This window comes from Pavona decussata, unplaced genomic scaffold, assembly GCF_977016875.1.
Source record: "Pavona decussata unplaced genomic scaffold, jaPavDecu1.1 SCAFFOLD_336, whole genome shotgun sequence".
NCBI classification, from domain to species: Eukaryota; Metazoa; Cnidaria; class Anthozoa; order Scleractinia; family Agariciidae; genus Pavona; species Pavona decussata.
In genome coordinates, this window is record NW_028145724.1 from 131,986 (window position 1) to 152,661 (window position 20,676).

General features: G+C 38.6%; 1 protein-coding gene and 2 pseudogenes across 2 annotated transcripts in view; 2 read left to right on the top strand and 1 right to left on the bottom strand.

The window, feature by feature from the left end:
* Positions 1–20,676, bottom strand: part of LOC146453337 (centrosomal protein of 83 kDa-like) — a 176,073-nt gene that overhangs the window by 17,918 nt on the left and 137,479 nt on the right. For both annotated transcript variants that reach the window (XM_085096714.1, XM_085096713.1), the window contains 2 exons: positions 11,733–11,794; positions 323–402 (listed from right to left, as the gene is read on the bottom strand). In XM_085096714.1, the coding sequence (XP_084952840.1) occupies positions 323–402; positions 11,733–11,794 (142 nt within the window). The remainder of the gene's footprint in view (positions 1–322; positions 403–11,732; positions 11,795–20,676) is intronic.
* On the top strand, positions 2,380–4,298 carry LOC146453338 (uncharacterized; annotated as a pseudogene).
* LOC146453339 (uncharacterized) lies at positions 18,102–18,809 on the top strand (annotated as a pseudogene).

Sequence of the window (20,676 nt, forward strand, 5' to 3'; positions counted from 1 at the left end):
TGTCACTATTCTATTTTTAGAATATGATGTCATCATTTCCGATGACAGCACCTCCCACCTCTCCACCCTGTCACTATTCTATTTTTAGTTTTTCCAATGACATCACCCCCACCAAATGATGTCACTGTGCTATGTTTAGATTATGATGTCATCATTTCCAATGAAGTCAGCCCGTGACGTCACCTCCACCCTGTCCACCCTGTTGGTGAACTCTCTGTTTCCCACTACTAGCATGAAGAAACAATGCGCATATAAAAAAAGTCTGATATTGAAACGAGGAGCATTACGTTTAGAAAACAAAACAAACACTGTTTTTTCTTACTAAGTTCATCATTAAGTAACTCCAGCGATGTTTTAAGTCTTTCATTTGCTGCCAGAAGTTGTTGTTCACTGCTCAAGAGGCTGAAAGAAAAAGCAAATCAAAGTTTGCTTTCCAACTTGCTATGACTTTATCTCTACTTTTAACACTGAAACCAAATAGTCAAGGTAATACCCGAAAAATCGTTTGTTGAATCTTTTTAACCGCAGAATGATCCTTAGACATTCTAATGAATGTGTGGGGAAAGTTTCAGGGAAAGCACATATAATATTCATCAGGTATCAGGGTCAAGTGAAGTGTTGACAAAAAATGTAGCATACTCAGGATCAGTGCATTAAAACACTTCAACTCAATTTTGTTAGTTTGACATCTTCAGAAGTAAAGTGACTTCTGTTTTCTCGGAAGTTAATCAAAATAAGCCTGCACTTCCATATATGGCAGCCTCTTTGATGTTTCTGCAGAATTTCCCAATTTTAGAATTTCAGTTGTGAAACAAAGTTCATATTTGAATAATGAAATGAAATGATCTTTAAAATTTACAGAAATGAATTAGTCATTGTCTACAATAGGAAAAATACCTATCAATCCTAATTTACCAATATATATTAAAATTAATATTATCTACAATAAAAAGGGCATTCAGTCCTAATTTGCAAATAATAATCATCGTACAATGAAACAATTAACTATTTGAAAAATATAATTGCAAAAGATAATCATTCAATTTCCTCTTAAGCATTGATAGGTTATTACAATCAATGATAGCAGTAGGCAATGAGTTCCACATAGTTACTGATCGGTACAGAAAAGATCGCTACCCAGTAGCAGATTTGTATCCTGAAATATCTAATTTGTTCTTATTTCTAGCATCTCGATCGTGCACAGTAGCCCTAGTGACAAAGCGGGAACAGAGATATCGAGGCGCTAGTCCCTTAACACATTTAAACGTGAGACTGCCGACAGCATATATAAACAATAGCCTCCATTTGGCTCCTCTTTCCCCCTCCTGCCCCCCACCCCAAAGAGAGCTTGCTCGTAGGCTACCAAATAGATAGGTACAGAGATATAGTGAGGCAATAAGTACGTCCAGATACAATTGCATTTCTTGCAGTCAGAATGAAATACAGGGGAAAACGACATTTATCATACGAATACTTTTTATAATCCCCGGGCTTTAATCCTTACGTTTTCACCTTTCGTTTTGAGTCAGAAACCATTTGTACGGTCCCAATATGTACGCGACGCCGGGTCAATGACGGATCGTAATTTTCGGTATGATCTAGACCGGCGGGGGGGGGGGGGGGGGTACTCCCTTATGTGACCTTAATGGGGACGTGCGGCCCGATAGGGTATGGTTTTCAGGGTGTTTTGTCTTGAATGGGGTATCTATTTCATCACTTTCTGTCTTAAACACGGTATCCCTACATAAACTAATGGCTTAAACAGATTGTGATTGCCATACATTAAAATACAGTAAGAAACTAGTGTATTCTTATTTCATTCTAGTCTTAAAGAGGGTGTGATTTTGGGTTCAATGTCTTAGAAAGGACCTGAAAATTGTGAATTCTGTCTTAAACGGGATAGGGAAATCGGAGAATTGTCTTAAACAGGGTCAGGGTTTGAACCCCGGGGCCGCACCTCCCTACCCAAGCATCTGTTGAGTACCCCCCCCCCCCCAGGGATCTAGAGTAACATTACGCATCATGCGTACGTTTATATCCTTGAACGTTTTTCAATGTTTCGCTGTTTATGTTTTTAAATGAAATTCAGGGGAAAGCATTTGTTATTCACCTTTCATTTGAAGACAGAAACCGTTTCTACATTGATTGTTTTTCTATAGTAAACGTGAGACATCTTTATCTATCTTAGCCCGCAAGGTCATAGACTGATTTAGTTGCCAAATTTTTGGTTAAACAAAACTAACCTTGAGGCACTCAAGTTAGCCTAAAAAACACTCCAGTTGGCCTAAAGAGCACTCCAGTTAGCCTAAAAAGCACTTAGGTTAGCTTAAATAGCTCCCCGGTTAGCTTAACGGTTAGCAGTTTATGTTGAGGTTGTTCATGCCTCACATGTTTTGTTCATGCCTGGTACGTCTAGCTCGCATATTGCAAACACTCCCCACGGCCCGAAAACAAAGAAAGCGACCGAGAATTTAAGGAGGAGAGAGAAGCAACAGCATGGCGGACAGAGGTGAACCTTCGGGTCCCGTTTTGACGAAAGATACCAAGTCTTACCAGCTTAACCTTGAATGGTGCGAATTATAATCCCTTAAGCTAAATGGGGAACGATTAACGTGGACGAATAACTTTGAATCGCTAAAGTATTTTGTGGAAAATGGCTTGAAACTACAAGGAAAGTGGTCGTCGCCCGGAAGAAACGTAAAGCAATTCAAAAGTTCTAACAATAATCTCGTCATGAACTGGTATAATAAGAAACAGCTAACCCTTTGTTTCCTAGGTCGAGATGGTCCCGTCTTAAAGGACAAGTTGGTCAAGTTTATTCAAAATAAACTGGGAACGGAAGCCGATACGCCTGTCTCGGATGCTCCAACAACCGAACAAGAAATTCCGCCTTTGCAAGAAGGCAATGGCATCTGCAGTAATCGACTAGCTTCGACCGCTGACGCGGGACTTGAGAACAGTATTCAAGAGCGATCGAACTCTGATATCAGTGCCGATATTGAGGGCTTAAAACTGGATTTATTAATTCTTCAGAAAAAGGTTGAAGCAAATACAAGCCTTCTGTCGACAAAATGCCAATTACAAGAAACCGCTTTCAGCGCCGAGCTCCTCGATTACAAAGAGAGATATGAGAAGGTGCTATCGACACTATCTAAAAAGATAATGAAATTGAGGTGTTGGAAGAAAAGTGTTTTTCCTATCAGAGCCAAGTTTTGTCCTTGCAACAAGACAATGATTCTCTTAAGCTGGCAATGAAGATCATTATGCAAGAAAGAAGCGAGGGCGAATGCCACCAACAAAAGATATGTGATTGTTGGTCCCAAGTGGGCACACTTGGGAAAAGTGTGAATGACAAACATATCCAACCGCCGTTGCCCGCCTGCAACATAGAGACCCAGAGCAGATTTGAGCCCCTTAGAAGTGAGGTACAAGTTCAAGTGAGAAATGAGGACAACCATACTGCAAATAACGAAGATAGACGCCAACAACAGCAACAGCAACAATCACATGTTGATTCATCTGAAGCGAACCAGGCAGTTAACTCAATTCCAACCAGTCATAACCACTATCAGGCCTTACATGTTCCTTCTCCTTCGAGTCAAGTATCATCTGAGAGGCCACTGCATCAGTCTGGAGCGCACGCAAATACCTCTCGAATTAGTGTAAATAACTCCAAAAGCGGTGAAGTCGGAAAAACAAGACCCATAGTGCTAATCGGTGATTCAGTGATAAAACACATTGATCCAAAAAAGCTTTCGCAAAGACATGTACATAAATTCTCATATCCCGGGAAAACCACTGATGAAATAGCTGAAGCTGTTGACAACATCGCCGTTGCATCCGATCCTTCTCACATCATAATCCATACTGGCACTAACAATCTTCCATTGGAGTCTGTCGATTCATGTGTCGTCGATATTAAGAGCCTTGTGTTGAAGATGAAGAGCAAGTTTCCTAACTCAAGCATTGGTCTCTCGGGTATAGCCTACAGAGAAGATACCAACGTCGAAGTTAATGAGAGGGTCAAGCTCATAGCAGAAAATGATAACATTATTATTACTTATATTGATAATTCAGTTATTGACACCTCAGCATTAAATGGTAGTAGACTTCATCTGAATGCCAAAGGTTCGTCATTGCTGGCCATGCATTTTATTAAGTTTTTAAGATCTGGTTCTGGCAAGTATAATCAGTCTCTTAAGGGTTTTCAGTCCTCAGCTATCCAACAACTGGTAAAGCTTCTGATGGATCTGGGAAACCTTCCCTCTCCAGCTCACGACAGGAGATGCCCACGCTAGGTTCTCAACGAAGTGATGTATCATCAGGTATTCCTAATCAAAACATTGATTCAGTTGAAAGTACTAATCTCTCTGGTTTTCTTCCTTCTGGACGTGGTTTTAAAATTGCGGGTTTAAACATTAATAGTCTTACAAAGCATATTGATGAACTAAGAATTCTCCTTGCCAATCGCTCCATTGATATTCTCTCAATTAATGGAACTAAACTTGACGACTCTATCAAAAGTTGTGAGGTCCAAATACCAGGCTATGAATTTATTCGTCGTGATAGAAACAGACAAGGAGGCCAGGAGGAGTGGGTTTTTATAAAAAAACCTCGATTAATTTTGGAGTTCCCTCTGACTTGAATGTACTCAATCTTGAAAATTTATGTATAGAGATTCGGAAACCAAACTCCAGGCCATTTCTGATAGCCACTTGGTACAGACCTCCTTGCTCTTCAATTGATTTATTTTTATATTACGAATCATTTCTTGAGAAATTAGATTCCCTCGGCCTAGAATATTATCTGCCAGGTGATTTAAACTGTAACCTAGCCTCTGCACAATATGATTTAAATACTTGACGCTTATGCGAAATTTCTGATTTATTTGGGCTTCAACAGCTTATAACTGAACCTACAAGTATAACTGAATCCTCTCCAACATTAATTGATTTAATTTATACAAACTATACTGACAGGGTAGTCTGTTCCGGAGTCTCTCATATTGGTATCAGCGATCCTAGCCGTATTTACGTTTATAGGAAATTACCTCTCGCTTTTCCTTCAAAAGGGCATTCAACCATTTCTTATAGAAATTTCCAAAACTTTAATCGAGAGAGTTTTCGTAACGATGTCGCTCAACGAGACTGGTCCTGTAATGGTTCTGAAGATCCAAATGTTTTGTGGACTGACTGGAAATCAAAATTTTTGGATATTGTTAATATTCACGCACCACTCTAAACTAGACGTACTAGGACAAATAAAGCACCCTGGACCAATTTAAAATTAAAGAAAGGCATGCGTGATCGTGATGCTGCCAAAAGAAAAGCAATTACATCGAATGATCCACACGATTGGGAAAAGTACAAAAAGTTGCAAAATATAATAAACAATGACATCAAAACTTCTAAAGCATTTTATTATTCTAATGCTTTTATTCAATCCAAGGGTAATCCTCGAAAAACGTGGCAAACCTTTAATGAGCTTACATCCCGTCGTGTGAATAATACAACCGTGAAAGAACTGAAATTGAATGATACCATTATCTCTAATTCTAGTGAGCTTTCTAATGCTTTTAATGACCATTTTTCAACAATTGGGCCCAAACTTGCTAATTAAATACCTCCAATTGCTAATAATAATTCAATTTATATCAATAATATAAATGTAAATAACCGGCAAATTCAGCTTCTCTTCGACTAACTGCAGTATTGTTTTCTCACATCTAAACAAATTATGTAGATCTACAGCAACAGGTCTTGATAACATTTCTGTTAAAATTGCACGTGAATGTGCTGATCTTATTTCAGTTTCACTATGTGCTCTCTTTAATAAATCTTTATTTTCTGGTATATTTCCTGATGATTGGAAATGTGCTAGAGTTACTCCGTTGTTTAAGGAAGGTGAGCCATCTGATCTGGATAATTATCGACCTATTTCAGTCATTTCCGTTATAGCTAAAGTGTTTGAAAGGATTGTTTATGATCAGTTGTATAACTTTTTGACCAATGAAGATATCATTTCTAATCATCAATCGGGTTTTCGCTCGTTACACTCAACTGTAACTGCCCTTCTGGAAGCTACGGATAATTGGGCCTTTAATATTGCTCGTGGTAATGTTAATGCTGTGGTTTTCCTCGATTTAAAAAAGGCATTCGACACCGTTGACCAGGATATCCTTTTATCTAAAATGAACCTTTATGGAATACAAGGAACCGCTCTTGATTGGTTTAAGTCATATTTAACTAATCGTACACAACAATGTCTTGAAATTTTAAATTAAAATTAAATTTTAATACTTATATAGCGCCCTTTAACATCTAAATGATCAAAGGCGCTTTACAATCCAAGAAAGCTAATTACAAACCAAATCAAATCAAATCTTGGTTTTTGAGGAGAGGGGAAAACCGGAGTACCCGGAGAAAAACCTCTCGGAGCAGAGTAGAGAACCAACAAACTCAGCCCACTTATGACGCCGAGTCCGGGAATCGAAACCGGGCCACATAGGTGGAAGGCGAGTGCTCAAACACTGTGCCAACCCTGCTCCCCCCTGTCTTGTTAATCGGTTCTCTTTCTAGAATCTGCTCACTTAAATTTGGGGTACTGCAAGGAACAATCCTTGGCCCCCTTTTATTTCTTATTGATATTAATGACTTGCCAAACTGCCTAACTTCGTCCCAGCCTAGGATGTATGCCGATGACACCCACATCACTTATGCTGGCGTTGATGTGAATTCAATACAGTTAAATCTGAATCACGATTTAGATAACCTAAACAAATGGCTTATTTCCAATAAACTTACCTTGAACACTGCTAAAACTGAATTCATGTTAATTGGCTCCAGACAAAAATTGAGTACTTTGTCGAACCCACTTGAGCTCTCGATTAATAATGTTCCGATAGAACACGTTTCCTCTGTCAAATCCCTTGGGGTATTTATTGATGAAAATCTACGGTGGCAAACACACATTGATAAATTATCCAAAAAGGTCGCTTCCGGAATAGGAGCAATAAAAAGAATTAGACCTTTTGTCCCTCCACCTACCCTTCATTATATATACAATGCACTAATTCAATCTCATTTCGATTATTGCAATCTTGTCTGGGGTAATTGTGGTAAAACATTATTTGACAGGCTACAAAAGCTTCAGAACCATGCCGCTCACGTTTTAACCTTTTCTAGCTATGATGCTGACGCTAACCTGAGGGACTCTGTTAACAAACTATTTGTCCCGTTTCCACGAACTAATTTCATGAAAAACAGCTTTACTTATAGCGGAGCAGTTCTCTGGAACGGCCTGCCCTGTCATGTGAGAGAAGCTAAATCTCTTCGTCAATTCAAAAGATTAGTTAATGATCATTTTTAATGTTAGAGTACTAGTATACACAGCATTCATGAAAAACAGGTTTTAGTTAGATTAGTTGTAGTTAGGTACTGAATTTTGTTTAGGATAGTTAGGTTATTTCTAATTTTTATACTCCTAATGGATTTAACCGTGTTTAAATAAAAATTTATTGATTGATTACTGATAAAGAATTTGATAATACGACCGAAAACGTAACTCGTACCAGCCGAGTACAAAAAACCAGACCAAGAACAATAACTCGTGGACTGATGTCTTATCTCTCGGCCCATCGCGACCCCAAAAAGAAAAAAGAATTTGATGATGCTACCAAAACCTTAACTCGTGCCACCTTACGGCCCGAGTAACAAGATGCGCCTTGCAGTTTTTGAAATTGGGGAATATCACTTGGGGAATATCATCGGATATTCCCCAGTTTTAGCTGGGGTATATTCGGTCACGTGAGGTGTTTAGACTAATTGGCGCGAGCGAAAATATTTCATGGATTATAATTCAGCATGTTACTAACAGGAACCCAATTTAAGTCCCTCAGGACAGGTGTTATGTGTTCGACTTTTCTCGAGCCTGTGACAACTCCCTGCAGCAAAATTCTGGACACTTTGCAATTTGGAGACGTTCTTCTTTGATGTGCTGGACCATATAGGAGAACAATAAAATAATCGACTAAATGCCAAAGCGTGGTTACCATTCTCTAAAGACTCTGAGTCAAAAAGATATTTAATTCTGTTAATCTGGCATAGGCTAGCGAAACAAGATGAGACAGTGTTCTTAATATGATCATCAAAGCTTAGCGTCCATTTCTATGCCGACATCCCTAGCTGAGTTGGATGGTGTAACTTCTTTACCTAGTAAAGTGACATGAAAATCCTTGGGGAGTCTTTGCAGAATCTGGCGATTTCCCATCACCAAGAGTTTAGTTTAATCAATGCAATGACAGATTTTTTTTATCATGTTGATCTCATTAACATAAGAAATGTATTTAGGAAATGTGAAATAAAGTATTGTATTGTATTGCATAGGTCCTTGTCGGCCTGAGGTTTTGCGTTGGTATGCATGTTAGTGGGTAACACTATGTGGCACCAATCAGATTGAGTGTAGTTTCCGGGGAGTCCTGACAACCAACGAACAGCGTACTTCTAACGATGATTGGTTAAACTAAAGCACGCCAAAGATCAAAGTTATCGACCATTTCGTAACTAGGCGATGGTTGGTGAGAAGCGACTGAGTTCAGCAATTGCTCTAGTGATTTCCATGTAAAGAACTGGCCCTCTAAGTTCACTATTGTTGCTCGTGTAGAATGAACAAGTTATGTGAAAATTAAGGGACTTGTAAATGCACACGTGCAAGTGCATGTGCATGTGCACGTATAACTCCTTCCTTCTTATAAAGACAAAAGGATAAAAGTCTGATGTCGATTACCGGCTTTTGCAATGCTCTCATTCGTCTCTAACCTAAGTTCTTCGAAGATAAAATGTTCGTCACATGATCTTTAAATTTGGAAGGAAGTTTTCGATTTCTTGTTAATCTCCTGTTGGACAGTGGGTTTCAGTGGTGAATCATGTTCCAGAGAGCTTGGCTGTTCGACGGTTAGTTTCAGTCACGAATCATGTTCCAGAGCACTTGATTCTTCCTGCGGATCTCCAGCAATTGTTAAACTGTCTGGATTTGCCTGGTCTGTTGGGGTGTTGGTGTCATCTTTCCCATGTAGAGACATGGTTTCCACTTCAATTGGTTAGCATAATCGTGTGCTGGATTCGTGAAAACCTTCCTTAACTGAGCGTGTTTATGAAAGATTGTTCCAAATGGAGTGCTCACTGAAGATGATCTTGGGGCAGGTTTTCCTACCACTTCGACGTAGATCCACAGTTTGTCGGTTCTTTTGGCATGGTTTGACATACATTTTCTCTCCAATTTTGTTCGTCCAATTGACTTCGATTTTGTTCAAGCTGGGTTAGCAGCAGCAGAGCTGTGGTTATTAATTTGAAAGAAAACTTCAAATATTCTGTGAAATGATGATTTTCGCGATAAAGAAAAACTGCGCAAAAAGTTCAAAAAAAGTTGAAACGAATGAAGTCAAATTGAAACAAACATTTGTGCTATGTAAGGTATCAAAGGCACCCCTATAATCTGTGATTACTGCAAGATTATATAGAATGGGTGTAATGCGGTTTGTATATCTGGTTGGATGGCAGAAACGCAGAAGACCACTGCCTAACAAAACATTACTAAGATCTGAACAGAATCAACTTTAATGGTGGATGTCTTTCCAGTACAGTGATCAGCTCACTTGCATACATGACAAAATAAGGGGAACAAGACGTGGCCCTCGTGGCATATATTATATTCCAAATCAAATTTCGTTGATCTCCCACTGTTGAATGACATGTGCTGTAACCTATCTAAATGGGAGGTTGCTAATCAGACAAAGAGTATTTAAAACAATCTTAGTTCCAGGCCTTTTCAATTGTGGTTGGATACTTGTGATTTTCTCAGAGAGGGATTGTCAGGATGTAGTTTAAAGCGAGGGGTCCACGGTTCTGTGCATGTCCATGAATAAAAATACTTTTTTGCCTTTGCTCGCTATGACCGAAGTCTGTGTAATTTAATTTGTTGCTTATGAACCATTCGGAAGGGATTAGGTAACTCGGGTGGTAATCTTTTTCATACGATTGCATTATTTCGCATGCAAATAACTGTAAACATATCAGCTGTGGATTGAATCCTAAATCATAAATCCTAAATCCTAAATCTTAAATCCTAAATGGGCGATTCCAGAAAATATCCATACCATACCACGGACGGCTTTTAGGATTTCCGAAGGGGAGGGGGGGGTTCACGATTATGGAATTCTGAGGGCATGGGGGTATTTACGATTGGATATCCGAAGGCACTGGTGAATTCCACAGGTGGGATTTCTGGAGTAGAAAGTGTAGAGTGAGTTCCTTGAAAACGCTATTGAAGTGTACTTTTGTAGTTCGTAAATAAAATTATCCACGCACGTATGACCGCGGAAGCAGAAGATGAGCATTGATAGATCATGATACATTTCATGTACACTGCATGAGGCATATGGGTTGAGAACACCTTTCGTGCACACTACATGACGTATAAAAGGACGCAACAAGACTCGACAGTATATCTGAGCTGATTTTCAAAAAGGTGGCTACAGAAATTGAGCACATTTTGAGACTTTCTAAGCTGAAGGAATATGCTAGTCATTAACAATACTCAAGTTACGGTTCATCACAAGAAAGTAAGGTCAGGAAATACTATGAAAGAGAAAAGAGGGGCTTTTCTTTGGAATTAGACGTGACATTGACACCTGAGTGAAATGAGACATGACCTGTGATCCGACTAAACAAGTGTGACACTTGGTAATTATTAACGGCGCCAACGCATCTTAAATCTCAACCAAAACCTGGTCTTTAAGCGCTCAAGACTAGCCTTCCACAAAAGAATCGGCTTAATCGGGGCAAGACAGCGTTTTAAATCGATTTTCCGGGTTAATTATAAGTTCAAGACCTAGTGCGAATCACGCCGAACGAACATCTGGAAATTAGTTATGACATTAAGTCTGGAAATCCGACCAAAATCGCACTTCTCGACTAATCGATGACTAGCCTAACAACGATACAGTTATAACGGCGAAAAATAATAGAATAGCTTTCAAACTCACGCTTCTTGAAGAGAAAATCCTTGCCCATTCTTGCTAGCGTTTTCCATATCAGCTTAAGTCCCGGATGTTGAAATCAACATTTGAGAAGAGAAGGGGTAGCGCCATTTTCCACCACAAAAATGTACTAAGTCTTTGGCTGGGTGAAAAATTCGCGAAAATTTCACGAAAATGTCCACAAACATGAGTTGGAAATTTAACATGTTGATCTAGTCCTGCACTATCGAGCAGTTCGTGTAGCCTATCAGCATTGGCATCACCAGCAATGCCAACATGAATAAATCACCCACAATCCAAACTCTGTCTGTGCATAGAACAGCAGACTCTGCAAATTCAGTGACAAATACGCTGGTAGACACAAAATCGGTCTCAGATTGTAGTGATCTATAGATAGCAGTTAGATGATTACACTGAGTTCCAGATTTGATGTTCCACTCACAGTACTCAAAAGAAAGCGGCATTTATTTTGACTATCCCGACAGAACTCCAGCCCCACCTCCCCATTGACCCAATCGGGGGTTGCATACTGTACTAAATTTTGTTTAGTAGTGAATTAAAACCATCTCAATGTCCTAATTCACAAAAAAATTAAAATGTTTAGTAAAAACCAGTAGGTTGAAGTTTTCAATTCTCTTCCTCAGGAGAAATCCCTCCAAAAGATTATAATCAGCAAAACCAGTAACGTAAGCCTCACCTTTGACATTGATTTTGAAGCTGCTGCTGCTTCTGTTTTAGCTCTTGATTTCGATGCTTTTCCTGTAAAGAAGAAAAAATGGATAATTTATACTTCGCTTCCTCTTGCTGAAAATGCAGCAAACCTTTAGAAGCCTCTCAAGGGGCACTGCAATGAGTAGAATCAAACGAGTACTACCACAAACATGTTGTCGTATTTTTGTGAAAACTTCTCAAATATTTGACAAAGAATCTTTTCTCCAACACGAAGTTGCTCTTGGATCACTGTGAGGAAATATTAATTAATTTACTTAAGGAAGAACAAACTATAATCAGTTTCTTAGTCGTTTCATTAACACTGATACACAGGAAAATTGGCCACTTTTTCTCAAGTTGTAATTCATGTCCATCCAAGCCACCCGTGACCAAAAACAATTAATTCTAGACTCTGTGCACTTAATTAGCATTGTTGTTAACAAAAGTACAGAACCATTATCTTAACGTTTCTAGAGATACAAATACTACTTTGAATACTATTCAAAGTGACACTAAAATAGCTGAGACTGCTCCTTTACGGGTTTCAATTAAATGAGTTAACGAGTTGAATTAGAGTTAAAAACCTAAATTGAAAAGGTTAAATGACATACAACATAGGAAATATAAAGATTACGATTGAACATTTAAAATATTTTTCCTTTTTTGACTTTCATTCCATGAATTCTGCATGTTTTTCTCCTATTAAGGTAAGACGTAAGACTGTAAGACATTACAGAGGCCTATATACCATTTTAATGGTGACAAAATGTAGGATCCGAAAAGCAAACTTGTTCAGACACAGTGTGATTACCTGCCATTGTGTAAGCCCAAATATCCAAACAACATATTTGGTTGTATCAGCATGATAATTTAAACAAAGAAACGTTTTGAGGCCCTTGGTATAAATTCATATTGATAACAGAATAAATTCATTGTAAATTTTGCCAATAGCAAAAAATTCCTATGCGTGTCAAGCACTGGGGTGTCACAAGAAAAAATTGATTGAATTGCCTTAAAAGCTTTGCCTGCTATCAGAGGCTTCTTTATACAAATAAAAAGACCCCTCTTCTAGCAGTTAAGTAAAAGCCTCACACTGTTTTTTTTTTTGTATAAATTTTAACAAGCTGGCCACTTTTCAACAAAATCCAACAAAACTACATACTATTAACTCATGTCGCCTAGTAATGAAACACTAACTTCTTAAGGGGTCTGAGTGTCACGATGGCGATGTGTGAGGTTTACAAGAAAACCATTCTTGTGCCTTACAGCCACTGCGCCGAAAACTATCAGAACCCAAATTGTGAAGAACTAGCACATGAAGAATCCTAAAGTTGTAAACCTTAGCCCAAACAAGTCAAACATAAAACTGTGTGTATCGAAACTTGATGGAAATGAAGAACTAGACAAAATTTTCACATCGCTTATTGAGGACCTGAAGTCCAAGGGTCTTGAAATGAAAAAGACCATCATTTACTGTAGATCTATCACTGCATGTGGAGCCAATTTTGAAGTCCTGTTGGAAAACCTCCCAGCCATTGAACTGTATGGTATGTTCCACAGTAAGACCCCCGAGTCAATTTTAAAGAATGTCTTATGCGAATTTGTAAAGAGAGACAGCAAGATGCGGCTGGTTGTTGCCACTTGTGCATTGGGCATGGGTGTTGACATTCCCGATGTTGTTGTGGTATTACAAGCCCTACCACAAAAACAACAATCCTTTATAAAGGATACAACTGATGTTATCAATTACATAGAGAAAGCAAAGATAGGCCAAGACACAATTTTAGTATCAATGGACGTTTCTATGCAGGCATACAAAAGGTTTCACAACCAAAACCCACCGATCCCAACACGCTACCTAATGGAATGCAAGGCCTGATCCTTAAAGAGAACTCATTCCAGTTCAATGGGCAGAATTATCTCCAAACACATGGAACCACATGGGAACAAAAACGGCAGTGTAATTTCCTTATATTTTCATGGCGGAAAATGAAACAAAGTTAATACAACAAAACGAAATCAGTCCAAGAGAATGGAAACGTTACATTGATGACGTTTTCTCCCTATGGGACAGAGATAGAAGACGTGGATTGCCTTATTGAACAGGCTAAAATATTCAACCCTACCATCAAATTCACGACAGAAGTATTATAGAACCAAGTTACTTTCCTCGACACAGTGGCGTTTAAAGGGGAAAGATTCACAAAAGATTCCATCCTGGACAGTAAAACTTACTATATATAAGTGGATGGAAACCTTTCAATATACACAGATTTCACCTCGTGTGATCCCCAGGTGTAAAAGAAAAAAAGTTCATTCAAGCCAAACCAATGAGACTGCTTAGAACAAACTCTTTGGAAACAGCATCTGAAGGGTGCCTTGTGAAATTCAATACAGGCCTTCAAGCACACAGGTATTTTAAAAAAAATTATAGGAAGGTCTCTGTCAGGGGTTACCTTTGCCTCTAGACAATCAGCCCTCACACAAAAGAAAATGATAATGGGAGGATTCTATACTCCCTTTTGTCACTTCGTACCACCCAGCAGTTAAAAATCTTAAAGGAATATTGATGGAACACTGGAGACAAATACAAAATCAGCCATTGCTGAAAACGATAATTATTTATAAGAAACCTCCGATCGTATCATACAAAAGAGGTAAAGATATTAAAGACACGCTCGTAAGAGCAAAGATATAATTTGAAGGCATTTATGCAATGCGAATGCAAAAAACACATGAGGAGTCTGTGCCAGCCTGTATGGTGGCCCATGGGTGCCATAGAAGTTTTGGCATAATTTTTTTTTAGTTATTTTTTCACAATTTGTTTTTATTTTAATTATTTATTAAAATTATTTATTATTTATTGTTATTTATTTATTCATTATTTTTTCAATTTAACCTACGTAAAAGTACATGCCATTAAAAAATAAATAAATAACTAATAATAATAATTTCTTCGTGGCCCAGGAGTGCCATAGCCCACAATGCATTTCACAAGCAAAGTAACAAAGTGAGGCCGCCATATTGTATGACAGAGTATGGCAACACGAATAAGAAACGATGATTGGAAAGAAGACAAGGAACCAAAGGCCGAGTTAGAAGCCTGTGTCAAGCAAAACCTACAAACAGTCGAAATACTGGATTTTGTTCAAATGTGTTATTTAATGTATGCCTGGAGCCTTCGTACTCTATGTCAAAGAATGCAACACTTCAGCATAAAATATAAATATAGACTACGACATCGAGTTACACGACATAGAAGTATGGGAACAAATTGCTGGTCCTGGCCGTCTATTTGGATATCGTGCTTTGCATAAAAAGGTAAGGGAAATCCATGGACTTAACGTTACAAGAGGTTATGTATGGAAAGCCATAGTGGACAAAAGTTGTGGAGATTATTTTTACAGTCCAGTTTTGTCACAAATTAGTCCAGATGCCTTTTGAGCTAGCCAGATGCAAGTCCTCCCTTCCAGAATTGACGATGACCAGTTATCTTTACATTGCCTAAACTGTGGCGTAATCAAAGCACAGGAGGAAACTGCTAAGCTCCCGCAACAACACAAACCTCAGTTACAGAGTGGAGCGGAATAATAAGAAAAAACGTCGCCGTGAGTAAAGTGGTCTTTAGCCCTCAATTTAACGCATTGCATAGCTTTCAAAGAAGCTACAATGCTAGAGAAAGGATCAAAAGACAAATAAGCCATGATAAGAAACACAACATCTTGCCACAAAAGGAAATATCCGGGCCGGGCAATACAAAAGCTGCAAGATAATTATTATTACACTGTTCAAATCCTATCCCTACAAAGATAAAATGAGAGGCTACATTGAAATGAGCCATACAAAGCCTGCCACAAACGGCATAAGAACAAGAGTCGCTAAACAGAAACAACAAGAGGTCATATAGATAGAAAGACCTTTGAGATCAAAATACAAAACATGCGACAGTTAAGCACACGGCTTTGTTCACTGACTATCGCGCTAATCCTCCAAATCATAAATGGCATTTAATACGAAGAAAAATCCTAAAAGAAAATTTACAGGGAGCACTGCTCATTCCATAGAGAAAAGGGTGTTCTCTTAAAGACATACCCTGTGAGGGCAAAACTTTTATTTAGACTAAAACACGCACATGAGAGTCGTGAAGGCCTGTAAGCCCCATTAAACTCTGTTTTTTTTTATAAGAACATCTAATTTTGGAGCTGAGGCTGAACGTTCTTATATTTGTTTGCAATTTGAGGCTGAATTCGTTCTTAAGATGTTCTTAATTACAAGGTATACACTATGTGTATTTCAGTAAATCAATGCGGACGTGACCAAGAAACCTATCAAAGTGCATTGCCCGCTGAGATATGGTATCAAGAACTGCTGATTATGACAAACAGAGATGTGTCACCATTGTTAACGTTATACAAGTTAATTTGCATTTGTTTCCTTGATTTTATATACAGATTAGCAAAGCAAAAACGTTCTTAATTGACACAGCCTGAGGAATGTTCTTAATATGTTCTTAAAATTTTGGTTAGTCTCAGCCTTGACGTTCTTATAAAAAAAGGTTCTTATAAAAAACAGAGTGTGTTACCATGAAGTTCCTTTTCATGGTATACAAAGAAGCACTAGTATTTGTAGCGGGCATAGAAGAGCCACTCTGCGCGGGAGTCCGTGGAACAGACGAGTTTGAGGGACGAACTTGATGGTTATTAAGAACACGAACTTCGTCTTCCAGGCTGGCTGGTGAAAGATCTGTGTCCCTTCTAAGAGAAAATCCTTGTTCTTGGTTAATTGCGGCGGACAGATCACCTATTCTACCAAAGATAGTCCTGAGAATATCCCTGGCAGAACTTCCATCACTGGACGCCATCGATCTTTGTTTGTACCACATGCCATTTTGGCGCAAAAATGCGGCCTGCTGACTAGAGTATTTCCTCAACCGCTGAAAACATTCTCGACTGATGAAAAATTCTCGAACACTGAAAAGTTCTCGACTGGTGAAAAATTCTCGACCAATGGAAATTTCTCGCCCGGTCATTATTTTTTGCCATATGAAAGCACGTTTTCGACTGGTCATCGTCAATTCTGGAAGGGTGGACTTGCCTCTGGCTAGCTGGAAAGGCATCTTGACTTATTTGTAACAAAACTGGACTGTAAAAATAATCTCGACCACTTTTGTCCACTATGGCTTTCCATACTCATCTCTATGCGATGATGGCAGATGTTGATCCAAGTGGACAGCAAGAAAGAAAAGCTGCACGACTGCTTCGAACAGGAAATTTCACATCACAGGTAACAAAATGGGCTTTTTTGTTTTACCGTAAGTTTTTGGTAATTTGTATTTCCTTTATCTGGTAATAAACAAGGAGTTTATAGGGAGGGGGAGGAGAAGGTGGTGGGGCAGGGGTGTTGACAAACAAAAAAGTATGGTGAGAAAGCAGATGAAAATGAAGACAAGGGAACGTTCAAAAGGGGGTCAGAACCAATGCGGTTTTTCTTCAATACAAATTTCCATTGTTTAACTGATATTTTAGGGATCAGACTGTGCCATGTTATAAGGTGTGCATGAGAACTTGTGTGAAAAGAATATCTAATCAGTTCAATTTGGGGTGATGATTTTGCCTTTAGGACAAAAATGTTTAAACTACTCTCCTGGCAATCTCCCTTTTTCCTTCAGATGGGGCTAAAATGCTGCTTTTTAAATTTATATTGGGACTAGATTATACAATGTCATTGGATGGTCTTGACAAGATGTGTGGCTTTGAAAAGTCCACGTTTCCTCTATCTTTTTATGGGGGACAAGATACGTTCAGTGCAAGGATGAACTTCTTAAAAATTTGGACCACAAACAGTCATCCCAAGATCATTGGCAGATTTTACCTGGAATATGAGAGCAGAGGTGAGTATATTAGGGAAACAAAAATGTTGATACACAAGTAGTAATAGTGTCTATCAGAATTACCATAGTGTTTCCCTTTCATGGTAAACAAGCACGATCTTTACAGTGTACTGCCATACCAGGTCATGTGTTCAAGGAGTTTATGGAACTTAACTTAATAAATCACTGAGAATGAACAACATAGGATAAGAGTTTTAGATTAGTTTAATCATGACAAACTGGGGTCCGTCACAGAGAGGTATCTCTTTTTTTTTAAAGAAGCATATGGTAAATTTTCAAATGTATCTAATTATAATAATAAGCAGAAATAAAAAGAGATAAAAAGTGAATTAGAATGATAACTTCATGTCATTGTTAGTTTTCTTCGTGCTAAACATGGTGATTTAGAGGATGCAACAGAGTGTATTATACGGGCCTTTCACCTAAAATAAAAGTGAACGGTGGTGACATGAACTCCAAGAAAGGATGGAAAGGTTCTTCAAAAAGCAGTTGTCTACTTTGGTTGAGGATGGAGATAATGACTCTAGTAACAACGAAGACAGGTATATTTTACTTGACGATGACTTGTGGTGCCTTTCAGAAGTTAAATGCTTGACTTAAAATAAATAAATAAATAAATTCCAGAGAAAAGACAATTCAAACGCCCAGAGGAAAGCCAGCACTGGTTGAATAATACTAGCAAGGCATAATATAGCATTAATTGCAAATAATGATTTTTTCATAATGTTAATTCTAAGGAGTGAATATATATTTCACACAGTGAATTAGCGTACCATGCTGTAATGAAAAGTATTGCTCTTTTGATCTCCAGGAATTTGCTGGCCTCTGTTGACATTCCTGTTCTTCAAAAGGAACTTGATACCTTCAGAATTTATGTTTGGAATAACCACCGAGTTCGTAAAGAGAAGGGTAAACAGCTCCCTTCAGGAGTACCAGAGCACATTTTCCATTGTCCAGAGCAATATGGAGGTGAAAAATGTGGTCTCCCATTGTACAACAACTAATGGAAGTTGCAAATTTATCAAATGTCTTAGAGGGTACAGACGATTGTTTAGAGCCAAATTTTCGCAAGAATGTGAAAGGCATATTTCGAAAACTGATGAAATAACACCTGCCGAGCCTGCAAATGGTTATCAATATTTGAAAGCTAATTTTGATGCAAACAGGGTATAAATTATTTGTTATAAAATAAGCTGTTTGTTTCATTACTTGGAGTATTATAATACCTTAACTAGCACCATGCACGAGTTAAAAGAAAATAGGAACACTATGATCACTCAGAATGAAGGACTTGACGTGCACAATTTTTTATTTTTTTCCTGTAGATGTTCAACTCAATGTTGTTGTTAAGGCTGAAACTCAAGACTGCAGCTTCAGAGTCTGTGAAGTCACCAAATCCTGCTCAATATGCTTATTAGCATGGGAGTCTATTTTAAAGTGATTTAATTTTGTTATCAATCGTGACTTCTATTATACTGTTCACGAACAATGACAAAATAAAATTTTGTGATCTGGATAGTGGAGTTTTAATCATTACTTGATGTCTGATAGTTTAAAACAGAAAGTGAATTAAAGCATCAAACCTTTTGATCATGTATATAAGGAACTATATCTCACTCAAGTTTTCAGCACTGTAATTTTCCCAGTGTTGTAATTTTTCTGCAGAATTGGCAAAGCTGCTACAACCTTCGGCAAGCTGACTAAGTGAGCCTGGCAAAACAAGTATGTTACAGAGAAGACAAAGTCCGCATTTATGAAGCATGTGTGCTCAGCACATTACTATATGCCTCTGAGCCATGGACCACAAATACTGGTCAGGAGAGAAAACTTAACATCTTCCATCTTCATAAGATCCTAAATATCAAATGGCAGGACAGAGTTTCCAACTATAGAATTCTCGAGATGGCAGGGCTCACTAGCATAACAACTATCCTGAGCAGGAGAAGGATGAAGTGGCTTGGGTATGTTTATAGGATGGACAACACCTGCATCCCAAAGAAGTGCTTGTTTGGTGAACTCTCCAGTGGCAAGCGATCTCAGGTCAGACCAAAGTTGCACTACAAAGACGTGTGCAAGGACACCATGAGGCATCTACAGATCCACCCAAAATCCTGGGAACGAATGGCGTCAGATCAATCAGCATGGAAAACTGCAGTGCGCACAGGAGCCACCCTGCAGGAAGAGATGCTGAGGGTCGAGTGGGAAGAGAAGCAAGATCAAAGAAAACAGAGAGTTCGTGAAACGACCGCTGTCTCAAATTTTGACACCTTAACATGCCGTTACAGCAGCCGGCCCTGCCGCTCAAATAGTGTCAGGATTAGCCATGAGAGGAGCTGCAACAAGAAAAAACTGACATCTAGCAAACTGCTATGACTGTCTGGCAAGACGATCAGGGCCAAGAGATACAGTGTACTATGATTAGTAAAGAATGTGAAAATGTAAGTTTGTAAATGCAGTCGAACCTCCCGTAAGCGACCATCAAAAATGTCAAGACTAGGTGGTTGCTTATGGGAGATGGTCACTTCTGCGAAGTCATACCAAAAGGGGTCTAAGTGTGAAGCCATTAGTATAGGGTAACTCCAGAGTAGCCCCAAAAAGTCTTAAACGTTCCAAAATTATATGCCGAAGGAATTTCACCATCAGAGTTGATGGTTTGCCTGTGCTAAATTACCTAACACGGCAAATGGGATGAAACTATTTTCGGAAACCCGGACCCTCCGATTGTGACATTTAAGTCTCCTATACTACCCAAAAATGTAATGTGATAATTTTTACAAAGGCAAATTGTCCAAATTCCAACCGGGGATAGATATGAGGACGTTTTTGACAAGTGGTCGCTTAAAGAACGTTAAAAACAAAAGAATATTGCAAACTGTCATCTTTAAAAGTGGTTGCAGTCACTTACGAGAGGTTCCAACTATAGTGATTTGACTGGGAAAATTTTGGTATTTTGAAACGTGGTCACTTATGAGAGGTGGTCGCAAGGGGAGGCTTGACTGTATCTGCATGAGCTGACTAATGACATATAATAAATCAGTTT